At 37.4% G+C, this 15,863-nt stretch overlaps 1 protein-coding gene across 11 annotated transcripts in view; it reads right to left on the bottom strand.

The window, feature by feature from the left end:
* ETV1 (ETS variant transcription factor 1) overlaps nt 1–15,863 on the bottom strand; it is a 98,729-nt gene that overhangs the window by 48,177 nt on the left and 34,689 nt on the right. For all 11 annotated transcript variants that reach the window (XM_058724956.1, XM_058724955.1, XM_058724950.1 and 8 more), the window contains one exon: nt 990–1,119. In XM_058724956.1, coding sequence (XP_058580939.1) covers nt 990–1,119 — 130 coding nt within the window. The remainder of the gene's footprint in view (nt 1–989; nt 1,120–15,863) is intronic.

The raw sequence follows: 15,863 nt of genomic DNA, 5'->3' as shown, positions 1-15,863 counted from the left end.
ATAATTTCAGGCTCTGGTGATCCTCCTAGAAAAACAGACATAAGAGACAAGTTTGCAAGAACAAACAGCAAGAGAATATCCCAACATTGGTCAGCTGCCATCAGACTGCACAAATCTGAGTTTCTTGAATTTTATATATCTTGGATATAACATTACATGTTGCGACTATATGAGAATAGAGAAGGCTCCTTTGGATCTTATGTATTTTGAACCTGAATCTATGTAACTTCTATAACTACAAATATTTGTAATCCTTTTTTGTAAGTTTCCAAATGAACTCCTTTTTAAGAAGTAAGTATCTACTGTAATTGGGAATAATGATACTCAATAGACAGTGCCAACTTTTCCTTATGCAATTAGAGGCCAATATGAAAAGTAACAGAATGCAATTTACTGTGAAGGGTTTTTAATGAACATATATGTTATGAAATCTTCCAACAAATGAACAAAGTAATTTTACTGCTCCACCCTTTACTATCATCAAAAAGAACAACTGGCTTTTTAATAGATAATAGCCTGTGCTGAGCCTTATAAAATTCTAACTTTATTGCAATTCTCCATGAACACATCTTATAGATCATCTGCAAAGCCTGTCAGTAACTAATGTACTGCTCACACCTGCCAAATGTTTCCTTTTTTTTTCCTACAGACTCTATCTAAAGTGCATAATGCATTCATTCTAATGAGAACTTTCAATAGCTGTTCACACCAAGTAAGACCCTCTTTTCAAACTCAGGATGCATCGCTACAGCAGAAAAACAACTAACGATGTGGATGAAAATTATTGCTTTAAAATGATTCTCCAAGTGTGTGATCAGATGGTATACAGTTCTTCAGAGTTCTGCTAAACACATTACCTAATTAGCTTTGTTACATGCTGAAGATAGAACTCATAAAATATAATCTGAGACTTTATATTTTTCTGGACTTTTTGTTTTAGTAAGAACCACCACCCTCTCTCTATATATAAATACACCTGATTGCTTTACCTGACATTATACAGGCACTTTTCTCCATAGCTGAATTTAAAGGGCTGTTCTTGACTGCAGGCAGAACCGAGTTCTGAACATGGACTGTGGGGTTCTTTCTTGATTTTCAGTGGTAGGCCATGAAAAGCCACTAGAAAACAAAACAAAAATACCCACAAAAATGAAGCCCAGTTAGAAATTAAGTACAGTAATCTGTTCTACTTCTCTTGGTTGAAATGGCCTTAACATTTCATATTAACTTACATAACAAAGAAAAATCACATTTAATGAATTTCGTGGATGAAAAGATTATAGAGAATCTCTGTATACTCTTTTTCTGCTTTTACTGTATAACAGAATGCATGCTTGAACTCTCTTTCATTACTTCAAGTGAATCAATTATAATTTACTTAACTGATATTAACAACACTAGAAGCTCAGTTTTCAGAAAGTTTTAAAAACATTGCCAAGAAATTTCTAGTGATTAAAGAAGAAAAAACACAACTGGTTATCCAAGAATTAAGTGAAGACAGGAACATAATTTTAAGGATTACTGAAAGGAAAATATCTCAAACCCATCAATAATATTGGTTTAATGGAATGATAACTAGAGTAGAAGAAAGAAAATCCAAGTGCAGATCCCATGGTAACTGATGATAGTTTGGGCAAAATTTCACCACCTTTGAGGCCAATGTTCATTTATAAAATAAAGGTAAAAGTACCTGCCTATCTGCTTACCAGAGTAGGAAAATAAAATGGGAAAAATATCTGAAAATTATTTTTCACATGCAATCTACCATAAAATAATTCTTCTATATCTAATGATATTGTCTCCTTTTTTGTATGACTTAATGGTTATACTTATATTCATCAATGCTTAATGTATTACAAGGATCCTATAAAATATGAACTCTAGAGGAAATATGTTGTGTGGGAAGAATCATAGCTTTAAAGCCAATAAACAAGTAACACTATATATATATTTTTATTCTTGTATATGAAATTGAAAATTGGAGATCCTATTAGAATAATTAAAGTGTTAGTAATAAATGAAAAATTAGTAAAAAGATAAAAGGACTTTATTTTCATATGCAATATGCACAAATATGACTAATTAAGGATAAACACAAGAAAACACACATTCTAGAGATTTATTGTAACTCATATGAGAATTTGAATTAAAACACAATATACTGGGATGGTTCAGTCAGGGAAGCATCCACTCTTGAATTTGTCTCAGGTCCTAATCTCACAGTCATGAAATCAAGCCCTATTTCAAACCCTGTGTCAGGCTCCATGCTACACATGGAACTTGCTTGGGATTTTCTGTTTCCCTCTCTCTCTGCACCACGCCGCCCCTGCCCCCCCAGCTCATGCATGTGCATGCATACTCTCTCTAGCTCACCAAATAAACAAAGAAACATTACAAATTATTAAGTCTGTTTCTATGAAGACGTGATATGACAAGAGAAACTTCATGGTTTATGACGCCATTCAATCTTGATTGTAACATTACAGCATTATAAATGTGCACTTGTTTGAATGTCACATATAATTTAACAATAATTTGATACCAAGAACTATCAAGTTATGGGCAAATATATGCTGTTTGTTTGGATATGTACATAATTTTGACAGAAATCTTCAGTGGTGGCTCAAGAACCACTTGAAACATTGTGGAATATACACTTGCCAAAGAAATAAATAACTTCACCTAAATTAGCTGTCTAAGAAAAACTTAACAAATAGTAATAAAATAATTTCACTGGGAGGTCTATTTCAAAGTTTTTTCTTGATGTGCTGTGAGTTTAATATGCCTATTCAATGTAGAGAGTAGAGGAATAGAAACAAAGGAGAAATTACGTGCATTTTCAAATGTCAAGAGTACTCATGTTCATTAACTTTATGAAGTCAGAGGGTTATAATTTATTAACCATTCAGATAGAAGACATTTAAGAACATGAGGATTTGTTAGGATTCTAATTTGAAAGAACATCTATAAAAAGGCAACTAGCTTGGAGACAAATAAGTCATCTGAAAATGGACTAGGTATTAGATATTTAAGAAATTATCATTAATTTTATTGGATGTGCTAATGCAATGGCAGATAAACACAAAAAATTTAATGTGAGAGATTCATAAAGTATTTACAGAAAATAATATGTCTGGGATTTTCTTCAAAATAGTCTAGAAAAAATGATGTATGAGGAATGAATCAAATTAGAAAAATGTTGATAAATGTTAAATGCTGCATGATGGGTAGGTGGGAGTTCATTACATTATTCTCTATACTTTTAACTAAGTCCTAAATTTGCACAAAAACTTTTTTAAACACGAAAAAAAATCTGAAAATTTAAAGTAACACTGTATAAGAAAATTATTTGCCTGTGTTTGTGTCTATGTGCTACTTCTCAGAATGACAAATATTGTATGATGCAACCATTAACCATACATTTGTTGCATTCTTAACAAACAGGTTTCAACGATTTATTACTACTTTGAACATATACAGTAAAATGTGTATCGCCAAGTTTAGTACTTGGGATTGTGTATTGGGTTTTACATTCTCCTAAGAAAAAAGGAGTAGTAACACATCAGGAACTCTATTTGTCATTCAGAGTAGTACCAAATATTCATACCTGAGAAATCAGATATATTTCATATGAATAAAAATACGTGAGGCCTCGAGAATAAATATGTAGTATGATGCACAGTTCAATGTATTTATCAAAATATCAGATATATCAGAGACTACTATATTCAATACTAGTATATTTTAAAAATCTTTGGGACTTTGAGGGAGGATAAGGTTAATGAACAGGACACTAAAAGCATCAACCATAAAAGAAAATAACCTACAGAATTTTCTTCACTGAAATTAAGAACTTCTCTTCATCAAAACATTATTAAAAGATTACAAAGTAAGCTACAGATTCCAAGAAGATGTTTTCAATAGAAAGATCTGACAAAAAGCTCATAATAAGATTCGTTACAAGTAAGACCAAACAAATGACCCAATAAAAAATGGGCAAAAGCCTTGAACAGGCAGTCCAAAAAAGAAGACATCCAAATGGTAAAGCAAACAAATGAACAACAAAAAGCATATAAAAAAGGTATTCAACATCTTTACTTATGAGCAAAATAACAAATGAAACCACATGAAATTATCATACACACACTAGAATGGCTAAGCTGCAAAAGATTGACATTACCAAGTTTTTTTAAGTTTATTTATTTATTTTGAGAGAGACAGAGAGACACAGAGAGAGAGAGCATGAGCAGGGAAGGGACAGAGAGACAGGGAGACAGAGGATCCCAAGCAGGCTCCATACTCTCAGTGCAGAGCCCAACCAGATCATGACCTAAGCCAAAAGCAAGAGCCAGACGCTGTGCCGGACATTATCAAGTTTTGAAGAAGACCTAGAGCAACAGGAACTTTTATATAAGCTTCTGACAGTACAAATTGATATAAACACTTTGACAAATGTTTTGGCAGTGTCCCCTAATGCTTCAACATAAATTTACCCCGGGACCCAGTAATTTCACTCTTAGGTGTATACGCAAGAGAAGGCACTGCATATGTTCACCAACTGATATGTGTAAAAATGTTCATGGCAGCTTTATTCAAGATAGCAAACTTCGGAAAATTCAAATGTTCAGTAGCAGGAAAATGGATAAATAATTCATGGGATATTCATACAATGAAATACTATGCAGGAACAACAAAGAACAAATAACCGACACATACAGAAATATAGATGATCTCCTAGATGTGAAGGTGTATAAAAGAAGTCAAGCACAAAAGAGTATATAGCATAGGAATTTCAAGAATAGACCTAATTAACTGATAGTGAAAGAATTCCCTTCTATTGGTGGATAGAAATGTTAATTACCAATAAAGGGCACTAGTAATCTGCTACAGTGCTGGGAATATTTTATATGTTGCACGGATTGGTACTTATAGGAATAGATACATATGTAAAATTCACCAAACTGTGCAGTTAAAATTTTACATCATAATGAATGCATATCTCAATTAAAAGGTTAAAAAATATGAGAGGTGTCAAGCAATGCTACACAACTTAAAATACTTGAATATGTCTGGCCTCCTGTTCCAGCAGAGATATCTGAGAATGTGATCTTGGAAGTGTGATTTTGTTTTTAACTCCATAGGATAAATCATTCCAAATGAGTCAGGGGAGGAATGACAAGTCTGGGCTACCATCAGGAATGGCTGCTAGCATAACAGTAGCGTCCTATCAAAGAGTCTATTGATATCAACTTAGAAAAAAAAGTAGGATCCATCTTAATGGAAATACTAGCTGGAGCCCTATTGCTTTCAGACTGGTTCCATGAGCTTCCTAAATTGACTTTATTATTTTTTTTTAAGGTTTATTTATTTATTTATTTATTTGAGAGAGAGAGAGAGAGAGAGAGACAGAGTGTGAGTCAGGGGGGCCAGAGAGAGAAGGAGACACAGAATCTGAAACAGGCTCCAGGCTCTGAGTTGTCAGCATAGAGCCCGACGTGGGGCTTGAACTCATGAACTGTGAGATCATGACCTGAGCCGAAGTCAAATGCTTAACCACCTGGACCATCCACGTGACCCCTTCCTAAATTGACTTTCGATGAAAGGATGTAAGGCTCCCCACAATGCGAGAAGAGATAAGTTGATCCCTAAACTTAGGAGGTACTTCTGAAAAACCCAGGGATTACTTCCCACACCTCATATGTTATAGGTTGAATTGTGCCTCCTCCAAAGTTCATGTTCAAGTCCTAACCCCAGTACACCTCAGGGTGTAACCTTCCTTAGAAGATTAGCTAAGATGAGGTCATTAGGTGGAATCTAATCCAATATGACTCATGTCATGTCCTTGTAAAAAAGGAAGAGTTAGGATATAGAGACCCTCAGGCAGGACAAGGCCACATAAAGATGAAGGCAGAGATAAGGTGATGCTTCTCCAGGCTGGAGTGCCAAGACTGCCAGCAAATCACCAGAATCCAGGAGACAGGCAGAGAACAGCTTCTCTCTCACAGCACTCAGAACAAACCCTTCCAACACCTTCATCTTTCACCTCAAACCTCCGGAACGGTGAGATAATCAATGTCTATTTTTCAAGCCACTCAGTTTATGGTACTTTGTTATGGCAGCCCTAAGCAAGCTAATATACCACTCCCAGAAATGACGAGTCACTGAGGCTGGGATATATATCTGGATTCTGTATCTTATAAAAATGTCTAGGTGATTCTCATAACTGGGCTAATTTCAAATCCACTGTGATGCTTGGCCATAGCTAGATCCACTGTGTGCTGCATTGAAATAAATCCAATCCTAGAGAACACTTGAGAAAAAAAAAAAAAAGTGAAAAGAAAAGAAAAGAAAAGAAAAGAAAAGAAAAGAAAAGAAAAGAAAAGAAAAGAAAAGAAAAGAAAAGGATCTAACAAAGTATTTCTATTCAGTAGATGCCCACACTTGAGGATCTTCACGGGTTCTCTACATCCAAAAGTTTAGGGCTCCCCTACTCCTAACATAACTCCATAACATGAACGTGTCTCTAACACGTGCGACGTGTGTGGGCCTCTTAATCATTATGGGCCCTCGGAACTGTGATTTTTTTTTCTACTCATAAGCCAAATAAGTAATCCAATGAATTTGAGTTGGCTAGGATTATTTTATAATTGCTGTGAGGAAAAAAAGAAGCCAACCTGATGATCTCCAACATTTTGCACAAGAACCGCATATGACTTCATTTTCCTCATTTCTACTTCCCTGCTTCCTAGAGATTCTATATCACAAAAGTGACTTCTCTTATTTATTCTTAAATAAGGAGAGCACAGAGACTCCCACCCGAGCGGGCTGAGCCGAGAGCGTGTTGGGTATTTCATCACAGGGCTGAGAGTCTGAGCGCCTGCTAACAGGCAGTTTTCCAGCTCACTGGCACAGGCACAAGTGAAAGCAGCACATTCATTTTGTGCAATTTGCTTTACCTTCCCACATGGAGTTGGTGCATGTAAAAGGCTGTTAAGTACTAAATTATTCCTTATCAAATCACCATCATCTGGAGTCATGATCAACACTAATTAAATTACTTTCACTGAACAGGGCTCCAGCCTGCTGCCGAGGCTGCTAGGTACATTTCGTTTCGCTTACTGTACTGTCCTCACTGGGTCTGAAACAGTGAACGACATGCATCTGCATTGTTTGCGGTTTTAATTAAAGTGAATCTTTCCTCCTTCCAGGGTATCAAACTGGGCGAGTTAACTCCTTCATGTCATTAACAAAGAAGTGACAGTTAGATTTTTATCCCTGCCTTTGGACAGTTAAGAAATTTATCCAGGAAATCTGAAGTCTTCCTTCCTCAGGTACTCCTCAGACGCATTTCCATGCAAACCTTTATGGCCCCCAACTCCTCCGCACAACCAGATCTTTAGGAGGAGAAGCAGAAAGAACACTCAAGAGATGCATCTTGCATTTTTTTCTTGGATGGAGGCTTGACCTTTAAAACCACATCTTAAGGCTGACTAATGATGACTGAGTTCTTCTAATGGTTACATTTAAGAGCTCCAAAATACCAAGACTTTTAAAAGTACACTTCCAAAATAAACTTAACCACTTCCTAATTTAAAAGTTTACTCGGAGTTATGGTATTCATCGTAAAGTCTTGGATAAATTAATAATTGCTTTCTTTTTTTCATTTTTTTAATGTTTATTTACTTTTGAGAGAGAGAGAGAGAGAGAGAGAATGAGACAGGGAGAAGCAGAGAGAGAGAGAGAGACAGAATCTAAACCAGGCTCCAGCCTCTGAACTCTTAGCAGAGCCCGACACAGGGCTCGAACTCAGAAACTCCAAAATCATGACATGAGCTGCAGTTGGACGCTAACCAACTGAGCCACCCACGCTCCATTATTTGTTTTCATTTTAGAACTATGAACATCAAGGTATCATCTTGCTTCCAGTTTATTTCTGTCTACACTCTAGAACAAAAGCAAAATCTTGCCATCATTCCACTGGAGCACAGAAATGCCCTCCACCTTTCCAAGCGCAACAAGGCTGATACATAACCATGTATTACATTCAAATTACATTTCAACACCTTCAATTATAGATGAAGATAATGAATTTAAAAATTTACTCATAGGAGAATAATCTCCTAAACAATCTTGACATTGGAACATTTTTGTACCATTAAATTGAAAACAGAACATGTTTGTTATAACAGACTACTTCATGTTAGTACAGAGAATAAACAGTTTAATCTACAAATTAAGTTTCTATTTCTATAGTGAAGATGGTGATGTCTTCTGATACATTTAAGAAAGATAATATGTTTAACTATAGATGGTGACTTAGTGAACTGTGGTTGAATTTAGAACTGTGATAAAAACCACTTGCTATAACACTTTTTTAAAAACCCTCAAAATTTACACAGTATTACCAAGTTTTCAAAGAATTGTCACCTACTCTATTTGATTCTCATCATTCAAGACAAGAATATCTTTATTATACCTCCCACTTGTGCAAAATTTTTTCAAAAGGCATAAAAAAGCTAAGCTTAATACCTATCCAAAGATCTAGGACTGATTTACAACAGGATAAGAATTAAGAGCCCTAGAATGTTGGCTATAACTTTGAACTCTTGAGCATATAATTCAAATTTATTTTGAATAAATACAAGTATGATTTCTTTCATGCATAAGCACCATGGTAACCGCCTATCAGGTGTTTCCTTATCCATTCATTCATTCATTTACTATGGCCCAGACACTACACCAGGTGTTGAGAGGGAAACTGAATATAAACCTATAGAACAAAGACGAACAATAAGACACAGTCTTACCCATCAAGAACTCATAGAAGTCCAATTAGAGCTTTAGTTTTTTGAAGTGTCTTCTCTAATACAGACTTCAGCCAGTCTCCTTTAAGTGTGATTAATTCTCGTGTGTGTAATACATGTTTATGTATACATGATCTTAATAATATATTTGTGCCACTTCTATCTAAAACACTTCTCAGACTATTCATGCTTACTTCTAGGCATTCTACTTTGTTTCAATTTATTACTGTGACCAAAAGCATTTAAAAATTCACACCCCTCATACTCCACTGAGGAAAAATGCTGCTATCCAGCATCTAAAGCTTCCCCTAGAGTCTGATAACCAAAATGTCACAAGTGATGGGTCCCCTTCTATATGTGGACAGTGGATATAATTACAGTGATAAGTTGCCTTGGCTCTGACCTTTCACTCTGCTTTCCTCCCAACGCTTATCATAAGAGTGAAATAGAGTAGCAATTTCTGTGAGTACAAAACAATTACTCTGGAAAGAGAAACCTACCACATTTTTAATTACTTCTTCACTAAGTAGAAGCATGTCTTCAAATCAAATCTGTGTGTTTTTTTTACAAATTTTTCACAAATGTAGTTTTTAAACAAAAACTACCTAGGAATACAAAGCTTTATGAGAGTCTCCTGACTTTGACGCTGAGATTTCTGATCCGCTCAAAACTTCTGCTTTAGAATAGTCTACTGTATGATGTTCCAGAACAGGGGTAGGCAAATTACAGTGCATCGGTGACACGTGGCTTCCCACCAGTTCTGGTAAACGAAGTTTTATTGGAACACTGTCCCACCCAATCATTGAGGTATAGTCTAGGGCTACTTTGAATTATAATGGACAATTTGTGACAAACCCTATGACCTGCAAAGCCTAAAATATTTACTGTCTGATCCTTCACAGAAAAAAGTTTGCTGACCCCTGTTCTGGATTATGGTCTACAATGAAAGGAGAAAGAAAACATAAAAATGAATGGCTAGAACAGGAACACCTGCTACTGATAGGGTTTAGGTAAATTAGTTAACAAAGGCCATTGGATTTTCCTTTATTAACGCTTTGTTTACACTGACTCTCAAAACCAAGCGTGCAGCCTTATGCAGCCAATTTACAGGGGCATACACAAACAAGATGATAAAAAATTATATGACACTGAGACTCTAAAACACTACAAATTTATGTTCTTTGAGGAATTTTAAGGCATTTACATAGACCACGGATATGTATAACATATAATTTTTTACACTTGTCTACAAAATATAAATGAGAAAGTCAAAACAAATCATTGTGTGGACACTAAAATGCTCAAAAAAAAAAAAAAAACCCAAAACAACAATCTACAAATTGTTGTTAATATGTAGATCATGGCTATGGCTCTTGGCCATAGCAGCAAATTAAAAATGACAACAACAACAAACAAACAAAAACTCTGTAAAGATGGAAAAAAGTAAATGGTATACATAAATTAGATTATTTCAGACCAGATACAAGCATGGCATGAAAAATGCATGCAGGTTTTTACATAAATATATGTAGTTAGGAATACACTCACTAGATGAAAAGCATTCACTTAAGTTAATATCATTTCAATTTCAGGTGATAAATGGGTGGCAACGGCCTCAATTAGTACTCAGTTAAATTCCAGAAGCAAAGGGTAAGACTTGTGTACAAAGAAGGACAATATTGTCACATGCTCCGTAAATCCGTCTTCCAAGACACACAGAAAAACAGAGGGCACTTCTGCCGCATCTGAGCCTCTCAAAGATTCTCTTCCAGTACATTTACCTCTTTTAAGCCCTCCCCACCCCCGCAGTGTGCACACACGCTCACACATACACACACCAACATCCATTACTAAAGGGCCTAATCTCAGATATCAGCAGAGTGCCTTTATGGGGCCATTAAACCCTTTCTCTTGTTTACAGTGCCTGAAGAAAGATGTGAATTATGTCTGTGACAAAACAAGCGATAACATTTCAAAACTGCTATCAAAATGCAAACTGAAACACATTTAAGGACAGGGGCCCTGATTCGAGTTTTTGCGATTTTCCGTTATTTGCAGCTTCTGGAAATACGTTCAGCTGTAATATTTTCAAGACAGGAATTCAGACCATAGCACGGCAAGGTGATATTTATTTTTCTTCAATAATATTCTTTAAGCAGAGTAGTTATTTTTTTAAAAAAGATGATATAATGTTTTTAAAGGAATATCACCAGTTGGGCTAGTTCCCAAACCTAATTTGCCGCTGAGCTCTATTTTGGCGATACGTAAAATGTTGCTTAGTAGTAATCTCAAAGGCAAAATAAGGGAACCTCTCACCCCTAGTTATGAACCTAAGAATTTTTCGATTATAGAGGACATTAGGTATGATCCAGTTTCAAAGACAGAGCTAGTGTTTGTACTCAGAAACCGCTGTGCTAAAGGAATCACAAGTGGAAGTCAACCGGGTAAAAAGATTAAAAAGCGGTGAGCTAGTTTTATCAGCGGAAGGCAAATGGTCATTAGTCTGCTCCCACCGCTCCCGGAAGTTAACACTCCGCACCTGCAAGGAACTTCCTGGGCAATCTGAACACCAGAACTGAGCTCAGAGAAACCATGCATTTCTCAGAAAAGGGCACCAAACTATTTTTTTCCAACATACCCGACTCTTATCAGTCTCACTGTGTGCACTCTATTGCAGATTCCTCAATGGTCCTGCCAAGGATGCTTCTGAATAAAAGAGAGGTACTTTGACAGGTCTGGAAGGTGATTCTGGACCTCCCGGCCCCATCCAGAATCAGAGTCCACAGACTCGGAAACCAGTGCTGAGAACAGTGCAGATGTCAGAAGCCAGAAATCCTCGCTCTCTACAGGGTAAAGCCTTCTGATGATGTTACAGCCTCACAAGACAGTTATTTCTTAAAAGTACACTTAATAATTCAACTCTCTCTACATTGCCGAGTGCCACTATGCCATCTTAATAGAATGGAGAAATGTTCTGGGTTTGGGCCTGTGTAGCTTCTCTTCAAAAAATAGCACTGATAGGGAGATGCAGCCAACTTTTACTCATCTGAAGGTCAGTCATCTACTCCTGATGATCTAAACCAGAAGTTGCCAATGTTTCCATTTGGCTCATGGAATGGTTTCAAATCATTTCTTGTTGTGATCTTTTAAAAATCAGCTTCAAAATCTCTTTCTGGTTTAAAAATCCAAATTTCTGACTTCTCTAGGAAAAAAAAACACAATATCCAGCAACACTCGAGTCCACTTTCCAGCCTGAAAAGCACCTGGCTGAACCCTTATCAGCTGCCCCTTTGGCCGGGATATGCGTTTTCCTATTGGCTACAGTCCCCACTATCCCCACCACTCCACACCTCAGTAGCTCTTGTGCTAAATTCACTTGACTCACTTAGATGCTTGGCATACCAGTTACCTATTTTTTAGATGACACACAGGTAAGAAACCATTAGTGCATGTGTTTCCACATATGGATGTATACATACATGTATGCATGCACACGCACACTCACACATCACCTCTAAACAACAAAAATATTGGGGCGCCTGCATGGCTCAGTCGGTTGAGTGTCCAACTTCGGCTCAGGTCATGATCTCACAGTTCGTGAGTGTGAGCCTCGCATCGGGCCCTGTGCTGACAGCTCAGACCCTGGAGCCAGGTCGGCTTCTCTGCCTCCTTCTCTCTCTCTGCCCCTTCCCTGCTTGTGCGCTCTCTCTCTCTCTCTCTCTCTCTCTCTCTCTCTCAAAGATAAACATTAAAAAGATTAAAAAAAAATTTTTTAACGTTTATTCATCTTTGAGAGACAGAGAGAGACAGAGCACGAGTGGGGAATGGGAAGAGAGAGGGAGACACAGAATCCCAAGCCGGCTCCAGGCTCCAAGCTGTCAGCACAGAGCCTGATGTGGGGCTCGCACTCATGAACTGTGAGATCACGACCCAAGCTGAAGCTGAAGGCTCAACCGACTGAGCCACCCAGGCGCCTCAAACATCAACAAAATGGTAAAAATAAACACCAAAAATATTATAAAACTCACATCACTTCTGTCTTAGACTCTCAAGTACTAGTTCTCAGGCAATAAGGCACAGTGGCAGAACTAACATACTTAAATCTGCCTAGTTTCAAATCTCCTACTGCCACTTTCCAGCTCTAAGAATGGGCAAGCCACTTAACCTTTCTGTGCTTAGGTTTCCTCACTGATATAAAACAAAATGAGGTGATAACAGTACCTGCCTGATGGAGTTGCTGATATGATTAAATGAGACACTGTGTAAAGTATACAGTAAGTGCTCAATGACAGCTATCGGTGCCATTATTCAAATACAGAATCACAGGACACAACATCTAGAAGAGAGCACACAGATGATTCAGACACTAAAGAGCATGGTGGTAAAGAGCATGGAAGCTAAATCTTGGCTTTGCTACTTCCATGCTGAAAGACTTCTGGTAAACTGAGTAACTGCTTATGTGATTCAGTTTCTCCCTGTCAGAGGAGACCTTCCTCACGGTGTGTATGTAAGAATTACACAAAGTGAAGCACCTGAAAACCTAGGATAGTACCTGGAACATGGTACATACTCAGTAAATGTTACTTATAACCACTATTATTTCAACCACTTCCTTTCAGAGAGGACGAACCAAGACTCCAGGAAGTAAAGTGACATTGCAAGCACCCAACTTCCAGCCATCAGACTATTATTTCGCTACTTCTTCTGTCTCATCCTATTCCCAATTTTGTTTTGTGCCTATCAACTACACACTAAGAGCAAGACATTTATACATGGAGAAGACTATAAGGAAAACGTATTCTGACAGAAGCTGAAAGCACACAGTACAGCGGGTCAAACGAGCACCAGATGAGGAAACAAATACACTTGAGCCTCAAACAATACAGGTTTGAACCATGCAGGTGCACCTCTATGTGGATTTTTTGACAAATACAGGACAGCGGTGTAAACGTATTTTCTCTTCCTTACAATTTTCTTAATAACGCTTTCTTCTCTCTACCTTTATTGTAAGAAGACAGTATGCAATACATAAAACATTGAAAATATGTGTTAATCGACTGACAACTTAAGGTTTCCAATCAAGAGTAGGCTATTATTAGTTCAGTTTGAGAGAAATCAAAAGTTATACGTGAATTTTCCACTGTGCAGGGGCTCAGCATGCCTAACCCCGCACTGCTCAAAGTCAACTATAATATCTACCTAGTTGCTACCTCACCCGTAACTAGTTGTGTGATAATGGATAAGCTGTGCTATCTTTCTGGGCTTCCATTCCCATCTATAAAATGAAAGCATTAGACTAGGCAACCTTTCCTGGGAGCTTGACAATTTCAGGTCTGGGTGGGAGTACCGGCTTAACTAAATGTCACAGAGGAGAGGAAAATGCAAGGATTTGATACAGGAATTCATATGGCATAATATTCTGAGTCCACACAGAACTCTACACACCTCATTAATAATGGAGCGCATTATTGCCTTTTAGCCAGTAGTGGTCACTGAAACTTATGATCATGAGCCTTCCTCATCATGAAAAAGCAAAATCAGGTGTAATCTACTATAGTCAAGAAGGAAGGGTACATAATGCACATCGGAAAAGTGTACATGCAGTATGTTAGCATTTAAAAATGCCTGATGTTTTAAAAGGTGTTTCATGGACCACATACTTTCCAGCTGATGGCAGTAATATGTTATTATATTAATAAAGCACAAAGCAGAATCAAAAGACAAAGTTATATTCCTAATTGTAAAAGCATCATAAGCACCATTAATTGAAATATAAAGAGATCAAGTACAGAATGCAATGATTCATTCCTCTAAATTTTAAAGCCCAATGCTGCTCTAACAGTACTTGAGCGGTTGTGGCACTAAATGATCCTCATCTTCACAGACTACTTGCCAGGAGAAAGTGCCCTGGGAGGAAACTGGTCCTTCCATCTGGAAAAGGACAAGAGCAGAGAAAGGAAGGCCTAATGTATGAACAATCCAAATCGAATCAGTTTGCATTTTGCATTGGCTTCAAATCAGATCTTCCTACCCCTACTGGTCCAGTAGATGGAAAGCAGCACGACACTATTTTTTTGGAAACCAATTCTGTACAGTGAGCCCAAACATACAGCGCTTCATATCCAGCTGGCAGGAATGAAACCTGAACAAGCTGCAGCTATTTGAGAAACAGATCTAATAAAAGGAAGTAAAGTTCTGAATCAAGATGCCCAACCGAATCCCTAACCTCTCAAAAATGGCTCTACTTAATTAATTACCTAATTATGACCTATATGCCTACAGAAAACACCTCCTGTGGAGAACCTGTTTCACTTTGCTTTAATATGGATATTCTTTAAGCCCTACAAAGTTACAAAAATAAGTATTGCTTCTCTGCCTAGTAATTCTGTAATTCCTTTCAAATAACAGAGAACATTATTTGGAAAATACTGGGCAGTACTTATTACTGTTCCTAGCCGAGGAGAGGCTGGAAGATCCCATCACTGCCTGGTGTTTCTCAGTGTAGCATGAAGAAGTTTAGAGAAATGCTATGGCAGATGGGCCCTGCATAATACCCAGACACCAAGCGTGCTCTGTCCTCACCACTGCGTGACCACAAAAACAGGTCCTTCCCATCGGAAGAAAAGGTGAAAGGTGGGCATCCCCTATCCGGCATCCTCCACACTCTCCAGAACAAACCCCAGAGTGCCACCCTCAGTAGACTATCTCTATAGATCTCTCACAAATAGGCTGGGGGAGGGGGAAAGTGGTAAATCTATTACTTGCCATCAAGTGATACAAAAAAGGAGACGGGTAATAGTAGAAAAGAATCAACGTGGATGGCTAACATGCAGAGATATTTTACTAACAAGACGTGATAAATGTGATCTTTTAACTTTCCCTTGTTATTCAATCACAAACATAGAAGCTCTAACCTAAAAGTTTAATTACTCCATGGACCATAGTAACGTAAAAAGACCAAATGAAGATAATATCTCACTGCCAAAGAAGACTGCCAGTTACTAATATGCCTGTCATCACTTTGGAATAATAATTACTAAAAAGACCAGCAGTTTCTAA

This window comes from Neofelis nebulosa, chromosome 4 (assembly GCF_028018385.1).
Source record: "Neofelis nebulosa isolate mNeoNeb1 chromosome 4, mNeoNeb1.pri, whole genome shotgun sequence".
Classification (NCBI taxonomy): Eukaryota; Metazoa; Chordata; class Mammalia; order Carnivora; family Felidae; genus Neofelis; species Neofelis nebulosa.
The sequence above is the reverse complement of the archived record's forward strand: the minus strand, read 5'-3'. Positions and strand labels throughout refer to the sequence as shown.